The sequence below is a fragment of the Lepeophtheirus salmonis genome, chromosome 10, assembly GCF_016086655.4.
Source record: "Lepeophtheirus salmonis chromosome 10, UVic_Lsal_1.4, whole genome shotgun sequence".
NCBI lineage: Eukaryota > Metazoa > Arthropoda > Copepoda > Siphonostomatoida > Caligidae > Lepeophtheirus > Lepeophtheirus salmonis.
This window is the reverse complement of record NC_052140.2, coordinates 13084816-13108701: the sequence shown is the minus strand read 5'-3', so window position 1 is coordinate 13108701 and position 23886 is coordinate 13084816. Positions and strand designations below refer to the sequence as shown.

The window sequence follows — 23886 nt, the reverse complement described above, 5'->3', positions numbered from 1 at the left end:
AACTGCTTTGAGTGTGCGAATGGAAATTCGTCGATCACGTTCAAGTGCCATTTTATTGACTTGTGCGTAAGCTAGAGAGTTCATATTTGTTTTGCTATGTAACTAATTGCTTATGCTTTAATATATTGAAATATGAATTAAATTCAATCACTCAACCCTTTATTAATTATTGAATTACTAAGAGTTCAGATTTCAATGGACCACCCGGTATTTAGCTACAAATTCATCGCGAGTAGAAATATAATATACAGTTTTACACGAGTCTTAAGTTCAACTAACCTTGTCTACAAGCCTCCCAAAAAAAAAAAAAAAAAAAATATATATATATATATCTTTGAAGATGACGAGATGAATCTTGGTTCATAATTATAAGCATAATAAAAAAATTAAACTGTTTTTAGGTATAAAATAAGCGATTCTCACTTTTATTCCGTATTTTAATAAATAGTGCAACTCTTAAATAATTATAAAAATATAAATATCAATGAAATGAAAATATGGTTTCCCAAGAATGGAAAAAAAAGGTATTTCTAGGCATAATCATATCCTTAATAATAGATAGATCATATACATTTTAATTAATTGGATCATGAGTCATATTGATAAAATCAAAATTATATTTCCAGTCGGTTTACAATGTTTGTATGTCGTCATAAATCTTTAATCATATAAAGCTAACCGGAGCATATTTCAACAATGAATTTTAGAATCCTCAATTTGAGCACTTTGACAACTTTGTTACTCAAAAACTTATGAATATAATTGCAAATATATGGTAATTGGATCTTTTAATATAAAAATGTGCAAATGTCTTAATAATGATCTTTCAATGTTTTGCAAACAGAATGCCTCACAGAAAAAAAGGTTAACGTATTTCAGCAAAATTATAAATCTAATTTTTGAGGTCTTATACAGGGGCGTCGCAGGATATTTTTTTTTTTTTTTTTGGGGATTTGGTTTTGGAAAAAAAAATTCAAATAATTAATTTTTAGAAAAAAAAAAATTAAAATCCAAAACTATTAGGAAAGAATTAAATTTTGAATTAAGATCCGCAGCTGTTTACAAAAAATATTTTTTTTTGGAAAAAAATTTCTAAAATTGCCAGATGTACTCTCAAAAATAAATTTTTTGAAAAAAAATTCAAAAGTTGAATTTCTTATTTAAAAAAATTAAATATTAAATTTTTAGAAGAAAAATTTCAAAAATCTATAGATATTTAAAGAAAATTAAATCTTTTAGGAAAAAAATTTCAAAAATTTAATTAAATTTAGAAAAATAAATTTTCTAGTAATAGGAAAAATTACGTTATTATTATTTTTATTTTGGGGGGGGGGGGTAGAGAGGGCTTAATTTTTCCAATTTCTGAACCAATTTTTTTTTTTTTGTGAACAGCTGTAAAAGTTTAAAATTTTTTGAGAATAGCCGTGGATTTATGAAATTTTTTTCAAAAAATTTAATATTTGAAATTTGATTTATGAATTTTGCTTAGCAGTTCTGGATTTTCGAATTTTTTTTCTAAGAATTTAATTTTCAAAAAATTCTAAAAACTAAATCTCCCTCACACCCAAAAAATAAAAAAGTATATATATATAATTTATAAATAAATATAATATGCCTTTGGGGTTTAAAGCTCATATGTGGAGAGGAAAGAAGAAAAAAATGGTAATTCACTTAAACGAAACTAGCATGAACAGAAGCTATACCAATCTAACATTTAGATCCATAAATAATTTTTTTTTTTTTTTTTTTTTGGTATCATTTCATAACAGTCTCGTTCATTACGTATAAAAAAGAAAATTGGGTAACAAAAGTTAGTGATCTGGAAAGTGAATGTTCTGAGATGACTGCTGTTTACGATTCCATGTGTGCTCTTGCTGTACTATTTGTTGACTCCCCCATTCTTCCCCTTGAAACTCATCCAAAGGAACAACGACGCCATGATCAACTTCAACGATTAATTCTGATTCAGGTTCCATTTGAATAAGGCTTCCTTGCTTTCCATTATTGGAAATAATGTCATTGACACGGATGTCACTATCCCCAATGGGGCGTCCATAAGCGGGTAAATCGTTTGGAATTTCCTCTGCGTTCCTCTTAGCTATTTTGTGATTATCTGTAATTGTCTGAAAGGAAAGATATAAATGTTTTAAAATATTTTCATAAATTGAGATTTGGTTAAACGAATATCATATCATTGTAAGTGTATTAATATTAGGGAGGCATTTCCTCCCCAAGTGACAAATTTGGACGCTCTGGAGGGTAGTGTAATTGAAGAAGATACTTATTACATATGTTCTTAAAAAAGGTCAATAAAATTATTTTCAATAAAAAAACGTCAAATCGTATGATAAATTTATCTTAAAATATATGTTTCCTTGTTTTGTTTTGTTTTTTAAATAGACTTATTAAATTGTTTTAATTCTATATTTCTAAGCAAAAACATCTATGAGGGCGATTCTGAAAATATTAGATGGAAGTAAAAATGTTTTGACGAATATAACTTTGGAGCGAAACAATGATTTTTAAACACATTGGAAATTACATTTTGGCATATTCACTCCTATTAAGAGGACACATTTTAAATCACAGAACCTCTCTTTTGAAGAAGGATAATTGGCGAGGTTTGAATGTTATTTCATGCAAAGTCCTTAGAAATAATCTATCAATTAGTACGTTCCCAAAAATATACAGGTTATTTTGTTTACATATTCGATAAATGTGGGAGCAATATCAATTTTTTTTAGAAAGTTATATACTTAAACAAATCCCGTTATAATAGCATTGTGCTTCCAAAGATGATTTTTTTGTGACATTTGACTCTTACAAAAAAGAAAAATCAAAGAACCTCCTCTATTGGAAAAGAGAAATTGATTTGAGGGACTTGGTTTTTGGTTTTCAAAAATTCAAAACTCTTCACGCTAAAATTACATTTTTGAAAAATAAAATTCAAAATCCATTGGTTTTTCTCAAAAAGTAATTTATTTTTTTGGAAAAAGTTTTAAAAACCCCAGATGTTATCAAAAAAAATGAAATATTAAATATTTTGGTTAAAAATATCAAAAATACATAGTTACTCACAGAAAATAAAAATTTTCGGAAAAAAGTTTAAGAAACTAAATTTCAAATATTATTAAAAATCACATACAAAATTATTTAAAAAAAAAACAATTAAGTATTAAATTTTTGCTGGTAAATAGTGAAAAAATTCTAATTTAAAGGGGGGCTATGATTCAATAACTTACAAAGGTAATAAATTGTTAAATACCAGTTGTAAATAGGAATGGAAATCGCTAATTAAACACTATTGCAAAAAAATCATCAAATTCTCCGATTCCAATTAATCGTCCCATCACTACTCTATACTGCATAAAATATGAGTTGAGAACTCAATTTTAACAACGAGCGTACGTAACTAAAGCTTATGTTAAAGAAAAGAAAGGAAGTACATTATATAAAATATCAAATGTGACTTTAGATGATGTTTGACAATGTGTTTGTGTAGCTAAAGCTCAGTCAGTTTGCGCTCTCCAAAGTACTACTCCCTGGCTCATCACGTCACATTAAAAGAAATCTTAAGCTGTAATTATTATTCCTTTATTCTTGAGGAGAGAACATGAGTTGAAAAACTAGTGAGAGTGTGTTCATGAAAGACAGAGATTAACAATGGCTATTTGTTGTGAAGTTATCTTCTATGCTATAAAAGTAAATTTTTTATGTTGGTCGACGCATAATAACTCCAAGCAGTGCTGGGTACTTTGGCTAGTGGGTATATTATAAATAAATGATAATAAATTGCTTCTTTCCCTTTGCTGATCTTGATATTATTTATCAATAAGTTAGACTGATTTATAATAATTAATAAGTGACTATGAGTATTCAATTTGTGTTTGACTACTTACTTATTGACAAAACATCACGTTTTTGTCATGAATAAAGACACAACCCTACTGACAAATCATTATCATAATATAAAAAATTTTCAAATCAGAAAATATCTAACAATTCCTTCAAAGAAAGTGATCCTTGTTTTATGTTTTTAAAAAATGATGAGATGGAGTCAATCATTTTTCTACAAAATTTCCGCCTTCTTCTTTGTATTTACAATTTGAGATCCTGTGAGTGACTATCCATGTACATCAAGCAGTGTTTATAGGGACTGTATAACGTCCAACATGACTGGTCTGCAGATGCACTAGTAAAGTAACAAAACGCAATTGGATTTAAAAAAAATACTTTTTACTGAAAACATTATAAACTGTGGAAAATCTTAGTTCCAATCAAAGTTTTTATTTCAAGAAAAATATGCCACGGAGTCATATTAATTTTAGGTAAGAAATTTTACTTAGTGCTTAGAATTTGAGATCTTGTGAATTTTTGATTGGATAGAGACGCCCTAGTGGCCATTATTGTATATCTAACAGTTCCTATACGAATTGCTTAAGTTGAATCATTTCATTACCTTGTAATTAAATCCGTAAAGCCTGAACATAAAATGGCCGCTCCTTAGATTAAAACTATATATTGTTTCTTCTACAATATTCTTCTCACATATATGTACAATTTATTCAAGGATAATTCACAATTATAGCCATCAAATTATAAAATATATTATATTATTGTTGTTTCTTTCAAAGTGCTGGCTACTTTTAAGGTGTATTTTTAATATTAGTGTAGGGTTTCAGTTTGGAAGTCTTAGACCGGTCCGTGAACCTTATATTTTTGTTAGACCCAATCAGTTTCACTTGAACGGGTATTGTAATAAAACTCAGTTCTATACATGTTTGTTCAGGAAAATCCAGACCATATCACATTACATCCTGAACAATAAGATTATTTCAATTTTAAAATGAGATCTTGAGCGTTAGCTTTCAGTTAGTTGGGCAACTTTTGATATAAAACAATTATTTACGATGGAGGAGAGCCAAATAAATACCATAATCGAATTGGCTTGATCGGGACACAGCCCAGCCTACATCAAGATGCTCAAGTATCCAAAAAGCACCATCTACGACGTCTGCTGAAGGAGAAGGGCATATAAAAAAAAGCCCACAAGTCCCGGAGTGATAAAAACACACTCTCAGATTCCTAGTTACGGTCTCTGAAGGCATTTCCTGGGACTCCAATTAATGTTCTTGGTAAAAAGCGCCACGTAAGCCGTGCAACAGTCTCCAGGGCCATACACTGACCTGAGAATGAAGTCATACCGTTTCCACAAAAGTAATATCCTTTCAAACAAAATGAAGGTCACCCAGACTGCTGCCGGTTAGAAAATTGCTGAACGATCTGAAGTCCCATGGTAATCGAATCATCTTTTATTCGGATAAAAGACAATTTAGTGTCGACATATCCCACAACATCCAGACGATAGATGGTTGGCGATAGAGAGAGTTAATGTCCCCCACATCTTTAAAAGCAAGTTTTTGGGCAGTATCATGACCTTTGAGATTATTGGGAGCAACAGAAGTATCATGCCACCCATCTTCTTTGAGTGTCGACATGTCCTGTGAGCTCCTGTTTGACCAAGTAATACTTTAGATGAAAGCTGAGACCAATGAGTTCCTGTTTCAAAAAGGCTACGCCCCCTCTCACAAGGCCCAAAACTTATTGAAAGAAGAGAAAGTGTCATTTTGGCACCCCCAGACTTGGCCCACTAACTCCCATGATATGAATCCCATTTATTACTCTTTTAGAGGGTGTTAAAGAAGAAGATTTCTGCCAATTCACACAGCAACATCGACTCCTGGAAGGCGTCCATCATCAAGGACTGGGACAATGTCTCTCTCACGGACGTGGTCAAGGCCTGCAAATCCTTTAGACCTCGTATCGAGCCAATGATTGGCGAAAATGGTGGACCCATTGAATGATTTTTTTCTTTTGTGTCATTATAACTTGTAAATAAAATTTTAATCTTCTGGTTGTTAAAGGTGGTCCGGATTTACCTGAACGACCCTGTAAATAAAAAATCGCCCTTGATCCAGTCACATAAAGAAGTAATTAGAAGAATAAATAATTAAATATATTTCTTTAGACAATAAATTTCATTTATTTTCTTGCAGTCCACAGTTTCAGACAAGAGTCTGGACCAAACTATAGGTCTAGAAAAAAATACCTTAGAACAGCACCAAAAACACCTCAATACTATTAAAAATATAAGGATGGTTATCTGTGTATTGCATTGTCTATAAGTTATATATTTACGATTGACAAAGGGACTCCAAACACTAAAAGAAAGAATTAATTACGAAAACCAGTTTCCAATAGAAAAATAGGATAGTATTAATAATATATTATATTATGGGTTGGTCAAAGCTTCCTGGTCCTAGAACAAGACTGTAAGTATCCAGGATTTTCATTCACGTCATAATTTATATCATAATTGAAGGAGACGCCATTTTGGGGAATCAAAGCTAATAAACTTATTACATAAAATGAATATCTTTTCATTAAATCTACATACAACTTCATCAAATGTCTTAATGAATGAACAATTACTAAGCACTTGCATTCCTATAGTACTTGATGTCAATGATAAACAGTAGTGTTTGAATTAAATCAAAGTTAAATGTACTGGAAATCCCCAAAATATGAGGATTAGTAGGTACAATTATTATTATTTTCGATCGATTAGGGAGATAAAAATATCTTATTTTTTTCCATTGTAATAGATTGTAAAACGATATAATAATATATATATTTAACACATTTTAGGGTCTGATTTTTAACTTATTTATTGATCTCATTTTAACATCCAAATGTTTACTAGTTTTCTAAATATTAATGAAAAAGGGGAGTTCATTGTAATGAAACTACATACCTTGTTTTCGAGCCCCAAAATCTCCGACATCAACTATACTGACGTCACATGAAAACATTCTATAGAAAAAATGGATCTTGCTCTTTTTCAGAATTTTTGGAAAAATACAATTTTTTGATATGTTGGTCATGACAACGAAATCCAGATGATTAGGGGCTAATTTCATGTTTCTAATCCCCCTATTCAGCCCTGAAACGTAGGCACCTTCTCCTAGTTTTTAATAAAATGATCGTAACAGAAATGTAACCAAAGTCATGCAAAATCTCAAAAAGGAATTTTATATAAATAAAAAAACTAACCAAATAAATTAATTAGTTTTCCATGAAAATTCAAATATATATAGATTACATCTTTATATTAGACAAAAGGCCTTATACTTTGTTTTTACCTTGAACCCTACTCACGGTAAAACCAACTCTGTGAGAGAAACAACATCACTAATAATAATATACTCTCAACTTCAACTGTAAATAAAATTTATTCATAGTCCATTAAATATTCCTATTTCAATGGCGTTATCATAAAAGAAAATCGGGGTTTTAATGTAAAAATACGGTACTATTTCTTGAGGGAAGAGATGCATCCCGAATACCTAAGTTGATACATTAAAACAAATTGATTTTAAGGTTTAAAAAAACAAAAAAAAAAACACGTAGAAATAAAAATGAGCATTAATATATTGAGGCTCAAGTTTCTTATATTTCCACACCCAAAAAACTACTGCAATTTATGTACTCGGAACAAGAATTAGGAAAGATAATATGATCTTTTTCTTTAAACAATACGAGTACTGTAAAACCACTCTACTCCTATAATCAAAGACAACATTGAAATTAAGGAAGGGCCCGGGTAATACTCGTACATCTTGGCTCGGGCCCGGAACATCAACGAAGAAATACAAGTATAGGATTTGCAAAAATGGGTACTTGGCGCGCAATTACCCGTTGACTAGTGTCGGATCAGTCTAAAAAAAACTAAAAGTACAGCTGTCCGGTACCGTATGAAATGACGTTGTTAATCAACTACGTCATTTCAGTTGTGAAGTTTTATCAGAACCTATTTCAAAGAGACAAGATACAAGAAGCTTAAAAGTAAGAGGTCTGTAGCTAGAAATTACATAGTATTATACGTTCTAATTATTAACTTTGTTTTCTTTTTTGAGACCGTTGAATGGTAAAAAAAGATCAGACCGATAAAAAAAAGACTAAAAGTAGGGAGATTAGGAAATCAGTTCAAAGACAGAACCCAGATCTACTGTTGACGGATAAAACTTAAAAAAAGTATTATGGTTTCTTTTTTTATCGCAGTTATCCGTTTTTATCGAGGTGTTTGTCATATATTTATCTCAATTGGTGAATAAATTCGAGTATTTTTGTTGTTGGCTCTAAATGTTTCTGCTCTTTTCCTCTAATCAGTGTTCTAAACCTTGATTGGTTGAATTAGAACAAGCTCAGGGTAAGCTGTGAACAATTTACAACAATTATTGGATGATTATTCCATAGTTGGGAAGAATTGGCTATCAAACAACTGATTTTGGGCGTTTTACTGTTTCTTTTCGTATAAAAGGTTACATTATACAATAAAGACAAGGACGTGCAAGAGGGAACGTGCCTAGTTTATGGGAGAGAAAGGGGTAGTAAGATAATTGTGTATTAATTTTTTAGTCATTTTTGTGCTTCGAAGGTTTATTTTATCGTAGCACTTTCATTCCTAACAAATAGGAAACATTTTGAATCACAGAACCTATTTATTTTGAGAACGAAAATAGAAAATGTTCGAAGAAATAAATTGTTCATTCGTCCGTTCCAAAATTATACGGGTCATTTTTGTCATTACTCGTCCAATAGGTGTGAAACTCAACTTTCTCTACTCTTACCTAGGTAACGATGAATGAGATTCTTGAAAATAATAAACGGGTTGAATGGTGCCAGCATCAGGACAAACAATAGAAAGGGCACTAACTAATAACTAACAATATTTACAAAAATATAAATAATTTGAAATAATCACACTTAGCATCAAAATTAAGGTCTTAAAGTACCCCCGTACAGTTCAGTTGTACAATTATTATTCCTATTTAGCCGTCGATCACAAAAATGAAGATTTTAACCTTCCACAGAAACATGGCTCTGAATCGTAAATATACTAGGTACATCTGTTGGAGGTTTTAATGGTCATTTTCGTGTTTACCGGATTAAATTGCAATAATACATCTGGACTTTAGAACTACATCATAAAGACTATTCCATAGGGTAATTAATTAAACCGTAACCATTCGATTTGCAGGTCTTTTAATAACATTTTCTTTCTACTCATCCTCTTTGAATACGTTATATCAGATAGACGATTGTCATCATTATAAAACAGACTAAATTTCCTACTAAACAATGATATGTCATATTTTTGTCTTGGGCAAGTTAGATTACGAGTCCTTGATGTAAATGGTTACTGTAAAATCAAGGAAGGATATCATTAATTTATAAATTTGGTATCAATATGACAAGAAATCCAAGGCAAATACAAAATCAATCATAAAAAATTATTTAAAAGTACAAAATTCGAGAAAGAATCTTTTTTTTCTAATATCAAGGAGACTCTTGGGATTCGTACATCCCTTTAGCATAAAATTATAGCATCACATTACTTCTCAATGAATTAGCGACATATACACGTAATACCTAAATTGCACAACATAATTAGTATAAAAATTTTTTTGTTAATAAAATAATTATTGGGAGTTAGATCATATCAATTACAACTCAATTGAACGACAAGAACTATCTACGCACACACAAAAAAAATAATCATATGACTCAAATATCTATCTAAGGTCATTTACTTTTTTAAATATTTTAAACACACTATTCACCTACCTTTCGTCAAATCAATGTTGTTCCAACATATCTTACTCAAGTCTTTCATTCATTACTACTAATAACAGGGCAGGCCTTAGGCATCCACTTCTGCAAGGCCACTTGATTGAAAAAATATATTTGAAATTTATTTTCCCAAAAAAATAATTTTTTTGAGTAATATTAAATTAAAGGTCAGTATAAAAATAGAGAGGAGTATTTTTTTCAAAAGTAATCCAATAAAATTTTGACGTAATTTATTAGAAAACGCTTGTCAATTCATAAATAAAAAGTTCTCTTTTAAAAAAGGGGATTTGAAAAAAAAGAATAGTCCCAATTTTATTATTGATTAATTAAGATTTATGCTTCACGCAATCTGTTTCATAGAGGGTCTGCAATGGATAATGCTAAAGAGACTAAGAAAAATGGACACATGCCAGTTGAAATATTAATGAAACAAACAAAATAAAACATGTTTTCTGAAATATGTTCACTCATTTACACAACTTCGATCAAAAAATGACTAGTAAGGGAACTTTTGTAGAGCGGGAGGGTAATAATTATCTAAAAAGATAACATCCCTAACAATGATGATTCAAAAGATGTAAAAGCGCAGTAAACAATTTTAAAGCAATTAGAATTCAAGGAGAATACTCGCTTGTTCGTCGCATCTTCCCTTAGAGTCTCTTTAGGTAAGGTCGGCCCTGACTAAAAAGTCATACAAGGATAGAATTAAAATACATACTTCAAGAAGATAAAACAGCAAACAGCAAAAAAAAATCACACAAAAGACAAAGTACTACAATATCTACATTTAAAAAACACAAACAATGTACAAACTCTTAAAGGAATCACAGGAAAATATATTTTGTGCTTTAAATAAATGCCATTCAAATATGGCACTCGCTATATAAAATACTTTATATAAGAAGTATAAACTAACAATATGAGACAAAGTTAAGTTGCTATTTTAGAAAAAAGTAATACACACGAGTTGTAAAATTTGTTATTGAGTTAATAAGCCTCCATCCACACCTACTTCGGAAACTTCATTCACGAGGGGATCAAAGTCTTCTGGTAGTTTGAATCCAATATCTTCGTCAGGGATTGCTTGAACAACCTGTGGCCTATTGGACTCGGGCTTCTTGGATGGTCCCTCTGGGGATTTATCGTCATCAACTACTTTGTCATCATCCTCATCACTGGGTCCACCAATAACATGGGTGGAAGTATGGAAGAAAAAGGCATTGCCATCTTTGTCTGCGTCGCTGTAGGTAGTTTGGTTCACTCTGACGACGCTGCCATCAGGTAAAGTCTAAATGAATATATAATAATAATTTAAAGAATATATAGAGCTGAAAGTCTAACCTTTTCTGTATAAGTGGTGTTGGACTTATCTGGTGAGGATACAGAGGTGAAGAATGGGTTAAATCCTCCGATACCCTTGTTGGGTGTGTTTACTCTACTGTTGATCAACCTCAATTCCTTCTCAAATTCAGCAAACACCTGACAAAACACTCCACATTTGGGTGGTCTATTAACATCTTTCTCATCATCTTCGATCTCATCATCATCATCATCATATGAACTAGCGGAAGCGGATGCAGGGAAAAACTCAATCTCTACTTCTTCATCGATGGGGCTAGCGTGGGATCGTCGAGGAGGAGGTGGTCCAAAAAAGTTTCCAAAGGAAAATGGAAATGCTCCACTAGTTGGGAAAGTGTCTTGTATTCTAAATCCATTAAAATTTTGTGGGAAACCACCGTGAATGACAAGAATGGGTGTTTGGCCAATTCCAAAGAAATTATTCCCAGAGTCCTCTGGTGCATTAGTATTGACAGGCTCAATCAATTCTACTTCAGAGTCATCTATTAAATAGAAAGAAAAAATGAAAACATTAGAAATTTTATTCGTCATTACCACAAGAATAGTTCCTCTACAGATTTATGTAATACCCCCCTTTCCTTAAATATTTTATTTCATTTAACACGTCGTTACTCTTATTACATCACGAAACCTTTCATCAAAACAAAAAAAAAGGCCCAAAATTAGTTGGTAGTCGGCTAATTCTTCCCAACTATGGAACTATTGTTCAATGATTGTTGAGAATTGTTCACAGTTTAAAAGGAGCTAAATATAATTCAACCAATCAATGTTAAGAAGGTTGATTTGATAAAATAAACTCAAATAATTGACAGCTGAAAAAAACCCGACTATTTTTGTGTTAGTGAGGTAATATTAGTCTTATATCTTAATGCCATCCCTAACACGTTGTTACCTTTATTGTACCACGCAACTTTTCCTGCAAAAACAAATAGAAAAAAGGGACAAAACCATCAAGTAGTTAGCCAAATAAGGCAATCATACCAACTGCTATTTTTAAAATGAGTTACATATATATTTCGTGATATTAAATTCTACCTAGTATTTTATTCAATACTGTTTTATAATATTGCTTAGTAATATTCTATTAAAAGCGTAGCTATAAATTTCTATTTCCATTATTTCTTCATATAAATAATAATATATACATGCTGCAGTTAAAGTAAGACATCCGTTAATATGCAAAACAACTAGTTAATGTGAATAATAATTAGGTAATCTGCATAATAACGCTACAAGACCGTTAATGTGCAAAATCATTCAAATAATTAATTTCACATTATCTTCTGAGACCCATTCTATATACAAAAATTGATGCTCGACTCATGGGATATACAGCATGTCCATAGGGCTTGATTAAAAGTAAATACTCTTCTTCAATTCATGTATTACGATCAGGAATGCCATCTACTATCACCCCATTGCTATACGGGTTGTGTTGGGTGCCAACGCCACTAACAAACAGTTTGTAACACTGCGCCAACTCATGTAATTTCATCAGAAACGGCATGGAAAGGGTCTCGGAAGATAATGTGAAATTTATGATTTTAATGATTTGCACATTAACTATCCTTTTCAAATATTATGCACATTAACGGTTAACGGTCTTTTTCAGTTATTATGCACAATACCTATTTATTATGGGTGTACGGTAACTTTGTATACAAATATATTCGTATAACACCATTTCGTATAAATTTATGAGGAAACGGAGTATAGACTTTATGAATTGTCATTTTGTACGCCAAATGTTGGGAATGTTGTGGTGTAACACCGATAATTAAGAAACTACTCAGAACCTCTCTCAAACTTCAATTGTACCCCGAGTGTTGGGCGTGTCTTCGGGTACGGCCGGATTTCAAAACGGGATGGAACTCACCGCCGATATTTAAGTACCAACTCAAAGTCACTCTCAACCCTCAATTGTTCCTCGAATGTTGGGGGTATTTTCGGGTAACACTGGGTCCCAAAACGGGGTGCAATCCACAGTAGATACCGGGGGAAAAACTAGTAAGAGCCCCCCACCACCCCAATTGTACCCCAAACGTTGAGAGTGTTTTCGGGGGAATAAATAAAGTATTATGCTATACATTACCTATGCTCTGTTTCCAAAAGAGTAGGAATACAATTGACTCGTTGTTGTATAAATATATATACCTATATATTGGCCATTTTAATATTTCTATAAAGAATTACTAATGTATACTTGCATATAGCTGCACTATAATTCATTTAAATATTGTGGAGAAATAATATGACAATGATAGTCTAGGTGTACAAACAGGGACAAAATGATTTTGGGTCTTTTCTCCGTTCCTTTTTGAAGGAAAGGTTGTGTGATACAATAGAGGTAACGACGTGATAAGAATACAGTTCTATATCAGACTATTTGCAATTCCACTCCTTTTAATATGCCTAAGTGACAATGACTCAGGTATTTTGCATAATTCACTACTATACCACTCCTAGCTGGATAATTATATTGAATAATAATTGAAGTGATGTTTTTGATTGTAAGTTAGTATAAGTTGTGTACTTAAAAAGGATTTGCGTCATTAAATTTTGTTATTTTGCGACACATAATAACTTTCAAATTTAATACCATAAAAACAAGTCTATAAAGTATACAAAGAGCGTACAATGCTGCACATAGTCGACAATATTATGATCTGCTAGTATGCTAAAAATACCCTAATAATTATAATTTGTCATCCTGACCATTTTAAGTATGTTTGGGAGAAGAGCAGCATAGTTGTCATGACCTTTCATTAAATTAACTGCAAGTAGTTTTGTTTCAGTCCTTATTAAGAAGTGAAGACTTCAGTCCCGTTCGGTTCAGTCTTGGTCCGGTCCAGTTCTGTACAGCATATCAGTTCTAAAACTGATAAAGTTCAGTCCTTCAATCAACTTTATTTCTACTTTTGTAAATCAGTTCTAAGGCTTGGTCCCAAGGACTAATAGGAGCGGTCCTAAGACTGAATTGGACCAAATAAATCAGGACTGGAACAACAATTGCTGCAAGTAGATAGGTGATGAAGGAAATACACTCCAACCTCACAGGAGCTACTCCGATGTTGATCCTCAATTCTACTCAGAGTCCCACAAGGACTTACACTTATAACTCTGCAAAAGAATGCTCATTCACTTACAAGAGATTACTTTATATTTCCGTTATATCTTCAAGAATAAAATAATAACGATACAGCTTTGGAAAATAAAAATAAAAATTCAGGTACCAACTACAAAAAGCCGTTTCATTATTATTTTTTTTTTTTTTTCATATATGACAATGTTCAAAACAGACACGTAGGACTAGTGTTGGATCGGTGCTTGGTCTGATTTTCTAACTAGTCTTCCCCTTTTTTATTTATTTTTATTGGAGCGATCTTTTTTACCATTCAATAGTCCTAAAGACTGATACGTTGGTCCTTGAGTGGGTTGAAGAAGATAAAAACGAAGAAAATAATAAATGATAGCTAGAACGTATATTAAAAATAAGTTTTATTCACACACCTCCCTACTTTAAACTTCAGGGTTTTTATCTCTTTAATAGAGGTTATGATGAAACTTCAGCAACTGAAATGACTTAGTTGGTAATTACGTTATTTCAGGTGTTATAATTATCATAAAAAACTGATAAAAACCGCACCTAGAGGACTGACAAATTTTATTAGAACCAGAATGATGGGACTGCAGCATTTTTTGTTTTTATTTAAATAATAAAATTTAATTTAATTCAACTCACAAGTAGTTAAAAAGTGATTACAGTCCCCCCTCCCTTTTCAGTTTTTATTTATCAGCTCAATCTTTTTTACTATTCAAAAGTCCTGGAGACCAATAACTCAGTCCTTCAAAACCTACGTCATTTCAGCTCTTGTAGTTACAAAAAAGACTGATAAGGACCTGTCGTAGGACTGACAAATTTTAGGAGGACCTCACTGATAGGACTGTAGTCTTTTGAGTTATTTTAGAACTATTCAATACTACTCGTACATGGATAACTATATTAAGTAACTTTAAACATTTTGTAACATTCAGATCTTTTCACATTACATTTAGAAATGTTAATAGTTCTCGTAGTTCTATTAGAGGTCACTAACGGTTTTGTAGAGTCACATTATATTACTAAGCATCAATGATATTTAACTTTTAGAATAGTAAGGGAATAGTAATACATGTACTTACATGCATAAAAGCCAAGCCACTGCATGAACAGTATAAAATTATTGATTTATATGTATTTTTGTATTTTATATTCGTACATAATATAGAGAACCTGATGTTTCACATTAATATTATTGCGTTCGTTACAACCTTCCTCTAAATACATTGTAGATATTAGTGTTGGATTCGAATATGACTCGAACTCGAAAAAACATAATTTACTGAAGCCAAAAAAATTCTGCAAATTATGCGAACGTCCCTGATAAACTTTTCACTGGAATTCAAAAGCTCAAAAGGACTTAACAAACTATAGAACTTTTTCATTGACGTTATAAATTGCATTATAATGGAAGGAGACGCCATCTTGGGGAGGAACATATTCCACATTTTTACTGTACAATTTTCTAATGAATCTTAATGTGATAAACAGTCATACTTGCATTAAATCAACGAAATAGGTACTAAAAATACCATTAAAATGGCTAAATTTGTACAAATATTATTTTTTTGATCAAATAGGGACGTAGAGATAAATATCTTATTCTTACCATTGTAATGGTTAATTTATTCTGTACAATTTGCAAATAAAGTTGTCTAATGATGTAACAGAAATATTTTTAATACATATTAGGGTCTGATATATAATAAAACTAGTGGTTTTAGATCGTTCAGAAAAACTAAAAGTCTGCAATCCTATCAGTCCTGTCCTTATAAAATTTGTCAGTCCTAGGACCAATCCTTATCGGTAACTTATGGTAACTACAATATCGTCATCTGACTTGTTGAAGTTTCATCATAACCCCTTTCAAAGAGACAAGAGCCCTGAAGTTTAAAGTAGGGAGGTGTCCGACTAGAACTTATTATTAATATACGATCTAGCTATCATTTATTATTTTCTTCGTTTTTATCTTCTTCAATTCAAGCTAGTAGTGAAGAAAATAAAAAGATAACTTGGACTGTAGATTCGTAAAAATTTTCGGACTGATAAAAAAAGACCAGAGTAAATCAGTCTAATCCTATACTGAACACTAGCCATTAGAAAGGTTCATTTTTGATAGAGAGTAAGTCCCTTTTTTTGGTCCCATTTTGACATATAGAAGTTCACTATTTACCTTAATATTAGATACAAAATTTGGGTTTCGTTGCTATAAAACTTTGTTGTTGAGGGGTCCCCAAGTTTGGTAAACATTAAAAATGCTGACGTCACATGAAACGCTCTATATATAAATCCTTCTTTCTTATTAAGAAGAGTTGATGTATTAAGAAAGAGAAACCAAATAACATATTATTTGAAAATTATCAAAAACTTAAAATCGACTCAATTCGAAAATCTTGACTAAAATAGAGCACTATTGTAATATATTGCATCTTCCTGTTCTTTTTTTTCCTTTCGGTTTGTAAAATCATTGAAGAATTGCAATATAAATGCACTGACCATACATGGAAATACTCTTTAAATAAAATCTTTTTTGGTTAGTTAAAAAAAATCAAACAAACAGGACTTTTCCATCATAAGTTTGTATAATCACAAGAGTAACATAACTTAAGTTATAATCAGGCTTGCAACTTGAAATTAAGAGGACTCAAGTCTTCTCATATCACTTCTGAGTTGTACTAGATAATATCACTTGCTTGTTTGACTCAAAAAGATTTGTGTCACATAAATTAGAGGCGTAATTGTACATTGCCAATGAGTTCAGAGGTATGAACTCGATTCATAATACACGAATCAAATAACTTAATTAAGATGAGCCAAGTCCTCTTAAGTCAATTATCAGTTTGTCTACTTGTTCCTTAGTATCGAAAGAATTTGATCCATAATAATCAAGTACGCAAGCCGCAAGTCTGACTTGAGTTTTATGCCTCAAATCTATTTATTTGGACTGTGAGACTAGAGTCAATTACATTCGTGAAAGCTAGGGATCAGTTTTGGGTATTCATATTTTTTTTGGATCCGGGTAGAAACGGGTAATTGAGCTTCAAACTCTGGTATTTGATACCCACAAGTAATTTGGTTATACATATACTTATTGTCTTAATTATAAAGAACCTTTAAGAGTACATAATAATTATTAATGCACCAAAGTTACTGATGGGTGATAGGATTCCAGAAAAGGGGTATCCGCCAATCCATTTTTTGAAAGACCATGCCTATGAAAACTTGCGTTATGATATTGTCATCAGTGATGATAGAGCAAAGGAATGCTCTATAGAGCGTTTTCAACGGCGTCATAAATTCCATCCTAATGGAAGAATAATCCATCTTCGGGTCTCAAAGTTGATATTTTTACTACATAAAATCGACAAATTTCAAATAAACTCAATCAAACGACTAAATGAATAAAACAGATTTCATATATACATTGAATACTACTTGAAGTTTATGATAAACACTGATATTTGAATTAAATCAAAGTAATATGTCTTGAAAATCCATATGATACGTCTTAATTTAAACATTTTTTTTTATTGATTTGGACGACAAAAGGTGGATAATTAGGGAAAAATCGTTTATTTTTTTCAATTATAATAGTTAAATTGTATCTACAATATAGAAAGAAGACGATGTAATGACAATTTCTTACTGAACTCATGGTCAAATATAAAATAATAAAGCTAGGGAATATAATTTCGATGAACAATAAGGTTTAACTATATTTATTTGTTTACCTCATTTAGATACCCAATAGTTCGCCATTTTCCTTAATATTAATCAAAACAGAAGGTAGACTGTTATACTACTTGGTTGTTTAGGCCCCGACAACGGCAGACTTTAACAATGCTGAAGTCACATAAAACGCTCATTACACAAGTGATAACTCATCCCTTCTGTAATTAAGTACTCGAAAGACTCTAAATTACTCGTCAATGAGGATAAACATGACAAATATTCGGATAAAAACGGTTACACACCAAGTAATAATATGATCCGAATACGTTTTTTTGCTTTTATTTTCTACATTGCTGTTCGGGGTGCGAGTCGGCGGTTAGGTATATTGCCCGGACTTATCCCTAAAAGCCATTACATTTAAACACGCAACATTTTTACAAATAAGTGATAACCAATCACATTGAATTCCATAAGTGGTAATTAAGTATTACATAACTCATTCTATGTAATTACCATGGGAACTAAATATACAAAATAGAGTAATAATCGCTAAAGCTAATTGGAGGGGGTTGGGGGAACAAAAGAACTCACAAAAAAGGATGTTGTACTCCCATGATGCAAAGTCTTACCAGGTACGTTATGAACTTTCAAAATAAAACGTGGCTTTATTGTACATGCTAGTAGTATTTCAAATATTCGGAAACAATAATTACTAAGTAATGAATATAATCCTCTTACCCACTGGAGCAGAATGACTCAGGCCCACAATGAGGCAAAAGAGAAGAGTGTATTGCTTCAACATGCTAGGGGTTGTGAATATTAAAAAGATATAGTTGGTGATCGACGTCTTCGTTGTTCCTCCTTCAAACACAGGTTTGAAACTATTCAAAAAGCCAGTTTAAAAAAACAAGACGCCGAGACACACACTCTTTTTATGAGGCGTTCGAGAGTGTTTAAGCTGTTTTCTATGATTTTATAAAAATACAATAATATGTTGATCAACACATTCTATATATACATTAGTGGTGGATTTCGGTATGGAAATCCATCCTAGACAAGTCTGACATCTTAATAATTTTTAATAATAGGTCCAACTTTGGTGTAGTAGTAAAATTTCGTCTACAAAAAACGCAATCTTAATTATGGCGTTACCTTTATTGTATTTTGCAACCTCTCATCCAAAAAGAAAAAGAAACTAGTCTCTAAATTGGTTAGTATTCACGGGGTGACCTCGCTAAACCAAAAATATGCCATGTATTTTGTTTTAATTGTTTAATTTGTCTCCGTTCCCCTCCTAATCAGTGTTCTGTACGTTGATTGGTTGATTTAGAATTAGTTCTTGTTGCTAGCTGTGAGCAATTCCTAACAACTATTGATGAACAATTCCATAGTTAGGAAGAATTGGCTAGCTACCAAATTATTTTGAGCCTTTTTTTTAGTGTCGATAAAGGTAAATAATTGTAGTTACCTTATTCTTACCAAACATGGAATTACAAGTATTATTTACTAATAATTGTAGGAATTCCTTACAGTTTAAATATATATGTATAATTCAAATTCAACCAATCAACATGCAGAACACGGATACGGGGAGAAGAAGTAGAAACGTGGCAGCTGACAACAAAATACAGAGTACACTTTTGTGTTATAGATGTAAAGCCGGGAGATCCGGTCCCAAATTCAGTTTTTATAAGATTTGATTACATTTATTTGCGACTTTTCATAAAAAAAATACTCTCTACGATTTTCATTTCGATCCAGGATTGAAATTAAAAAAAAAAAAAAATTGAGATCAATTGGTAGATTAATTCAAGTAATAGAGGTATCTTAAGTTATTAAAATCAAATATATTTTCCTAAAAAACTAAAAAATTAAATTATAAATTTTGTCAAAAAACTTTGTTTTTACGAGAAAATTGGACAACAAGACAGAAGGGTATAGTCTAACGGTGTACACGGTACTTTTACCTAAATCCATTTTGCTTAATGATATTTTGCCTTAAGATATAAATAAAGCAAGGTTATACATAATTATCCTTAATTTTTGGTTGAAATTGATATTCCCTTTGATTTTTTTTATCAGAATATGTAATGTGAATTACTATTAAACGAGTTAAATGGTTGTTTTCTGCTGGACCAACGATGTAGTCATGCCCCAAAATTTCAATGCATACACCAACAAAACCTCACTATATAATTAATTCCAACCAGAGACAATATACTTACTAAAATTAGCATAATAAGTCAAACAAAAATAGAAACACATGGGCACAATTTGAACAGAAGAAGTGCTGATCCCTTCTCCGTTAGTAATTACAATTAGACATGATGGAATTATGCTCTGTACTAGTATTAAGTTTGTTCGTCAATCCTTGAGTCTTTTCTAAGATGAATAATGCATCATGTCTAATGATAATTAATAAGGGAGCAGTAATTAGCACTTCATTTGTTCTAATCGTTGTTTTGCTTTTTATTTTTATAGTAATTTTATTAACTATTTTGTCTCTGGTTCGAACTCATTATATATTTAAATTTCAATAGTATGTATGTATTGAAATTTTGGACATAATTTTATCACTATTTTTGTATATTTTAAGGCAAAATGTTCTATGGCGAAAAGTTTTAACACATGATGTCCGTAGGTAAAATAGTTAAAGGCAAAAATACCAAATGCCAGTCTGTGGCCGGTCTAAAAAAAATCTTTGAAGACCAATTTGAAAAAAAGTTAGATATCGGATCAAGTCTCAACACTAATATAAATATAGGCATTTCTATTGAAAAGAAATTATGTTTTTCTACTGTATGAGCAGGTAGAATAACAAACAACAATGACTCATTATTGGGGGAGGAAACATTTAAAAGAATAAGATAGCATGTAAATTATAATTTATATCATCATTGGTGAGGCTGATCCACTATAATTTGTTGTCTTTTTGTTTATGGGGAAAACCAAGTTTCTTAGAAGAGAAAAAACTGCTCAAAATTATGACGTTACATTAATTATAGTATACTCTGAGTCGAATTAACAAACAACAAATGTAGCAATTATTTTCAACTAGTGTTGGATTCGACTTGTAACTGCCGAGCTTGAGTATCTGAATATTGAGTTGAGTCCAGTTGTATTTTTGTGGATAAAGCCATGTCAAGTTCGAGATAAGGCATCAAGCAAAGAAAATATTTTCAGCAGCTTTGCTGTGATGACGTTTCATTAAATAGCATTCAAGAACCCATCTAAGGAAGGCAATACACACAAATCCCACTCCGTATATAGAAGGACATATAGACCGGAATTACTCCATTGTCGATTCTCAATTCTACTCTGAGTCCAACAAGGTCTTACACTTTTAACTCCCGAGCAAATACACAATGTTACTCTCTGTCTTTCATGATAATGGTGGAAGTCAAACATCAGTCATACACGCGTTATGATATAACCTTGTATTTCTATTAACCTTGGTTATTACTTTTTACTTATGTGTCCCATTCTCAAGAATTAACTAATAATGATAACAGCTTTAGAAGATAAAAATCTTGTTTGAATTACTATCTAGAAAAATCCTTTCCCGGTTTCTAAAACATATTAGGTAGGTGAAAAAGTCATTTTTCTAGTTATTAGTCCCATCGGTGTAGTAAAGATGTGAGTATATTCTATAAACCCATTTTTGACAGTATTACGCATGGACAGTTCAGTCGTGAATTATCATATTTTAAGTATGGAGGTCTCCAAGGAATATTTTACATTTTTACTACATGAAAGGGAGAAACGCATCCAAAACAACTAAGAAAATTTACAATCTATAAGGGTCTGATTTATTTCTGTTAGCTTTGCACAACCTTTTTACAAACGATTTTTACCCGCTCAATTCTGCCCTCTACTGTGAACAACTCGTCCATTTGAAGCTGGCCATCGAACAGAAGTGACATATGTGAATAGGAGACAACATTGCATCATTAAAACAACGATAGGTCGCACTTTGATAACGCACCAGAAGCTCTGGGAACTGAAATAGGAAGTTCTTATGCATCCACCCTATCGAAGTTACTACCACTTGTTCCAGTATATGGCCAAGGCGCTTGGTGTTCCAATTTGGCCTAAATAAAGGACTGTGAAAATTGGATGTGCAAGTTTTTTTAACAATAGGGACAAAGGGCTTCTAGGAAAGGGGATTATGAATTCTCGTTGGCAACAAGTAAGCAAACAAAACAGGGAGTAATTGTCTTAAATCGGATGAACACTTCTTGTTAAGCATTAAAATAAAGTGAAAAGCTGAAATTACTTTTTCCCCAACCAATTATTTTATATACCATTACGCATTACTCACTACCAATTACATTTCTTTTTATTATACAAAATTTTCCAAGAAGTAGAAAATGCACTTCCACTTGACGCCAAAGTCGCAAATAAATGTAATCAAATCTTATAAAAACTGAATTTGGGACCGGATCTCCCAGCCTTACATCTATATCACAAAAGTGTACTCTGTATTTTGTTGTCAGCTGCCACGTTTCTGCTTCTTCTCCCCGTATCCGTGTTCTGCATGTTGATTGGTTGAATTTGAATTATACATATATATTCAGTATTTTTTGATGTTATTTTTATTTAGTAATTGAACCAAATTTTGTATTCTTCAATTAAAAACGAAAGAGTGAGCAGTTATAAATTAAACAAAATCCCTTTGTAGATCCAATTACTCCCATGGATATCTAGTTAGAAGCAAAATATCATCTATTTTATTTTATAAAAAGTTGGGAATATTTTAAGGAACTTTTGTTTCCGCTATATTTAATTTAGACCCATTATACGTATGTCCTGAAAATGAGACAAAAAGTTATAATTTAAAGAATATACCGTATTGGCGGTAGAGTTGTATAAAATATGACTTACCTGTTGGGTAAAAAGAATTAAACAGGCAAATTACATGATAACTAGAGTTGAAATGAAAAAAATGATCAAAAATTAGAAAAGAAAAAATGGTTGTTATGTGTGGTCTATTTTTCGTTCACTAATTAATAGGCCGTGTTGGTGTAAGCAACTCCCTCTGAAGTAAGCATTCTTGTCTGTATTTAGTGTAAAATGTTTTAAAAATGTATAATAAAATAAATATATATGAACAATAATATTTTTCCTGTACTAATTCTATTTTATATGTAATTTTTTTTCTCTTTATAGCAGTAATTCAGATTCTCCTCCCATAACTGAACATATAACAGACAGCTGATATTAACAAAAGTCTTAATTCAGTTGTACACGTGTGTCTTGCTCCCTCCTTCTGCTCGCACTCTTTTTTTCATTAAAAAAATATCAACCCTAATAATGAACAGTGATGCTAATCTGATGCATTAGTTAGCTCGGACGTTTTCTTTTTAAATTGGCAAACTCATGAAGGAATTTTCTTTTGCTAAGCTGTTTCGATTATTATTTAACTATCGAAATGTTAACTTTCTTTCCTCTACATTCAATTTTATTCAAAACGGGATTGAATATGCGTATGTGCTCATAAAACACGGAGAGCAACGCTAAGGATTTGTTACAGAGTTATAAACGTTGGACTCGGAGTAAAATTGAGCTTCGAGGTCACAATAATTCTTTGCAATGTCAATATTTATTTCCTTCTCCCTTCCTTTCTCATCACAGCTGCTTGTTACTGTTTTGTAACTGAGACGTCATGACAGCTAAGCTGTTTCCCTCCAAAATATTATTATTCCTACCATGTTGTTTTACGTGGGTTTCTTAATTGACCAAAGTACTACCCATAAGCATCATTAGGGGCGTCCACATGTGATTGGCTGGAGGAGATATAACCCCCCTACCAAATTAAATAATTTTCGCTTTTTACTAGAAATTTTATGGGTTAGGATGAAAAAATTTTAGGCTGAAATAAATATCAATTCTATTTTTGAAAGATTTATTTTCATTAAAATAAGGTCATTCTGGCAAATTATGCAGCAGAGCAAAAAATTTAATTTTTTTTTTAATAGCTATGAGTTATGAAATTTTTTTCCAAATTATTTAATATTTGAATGTTAATTTTCAAAACTTTTTAGGAAAAAAAAAATAAATTT

The 23886-nt window shown here is 31.5% G+C and overlaps 1 protein-coding gene across 1 annotated transcript; it reads right to left on the bottom strand.

The window, feature by feature from the left end:
• Window positions 1–394: 394 nt before the first annotated feature.
• On the bottom strand, window positions 395–18775 carry LOC121125753 (uncharacterized). The gene is made up of 4 exons (XM_040720957.2): window positions 18563–18775; window positions 11035–11534; window positions 10706–10981; window positions 395–2123 (listed from the first exon to the last, which is right to left on the bottom strand). Exons 1-4 carry the CDS (start codon window positions 18624–18626, stop codon window positions 1812–1814), a joined length of 1152 nt encoding a protein of 383 aa, XP_040576891.1. The 5' UTR covers window positions 18627–18775; the 3' UTR covers window positions 395–1811.
• Window positions 18776–23886: the final 5111 nt, after the last annotated feature.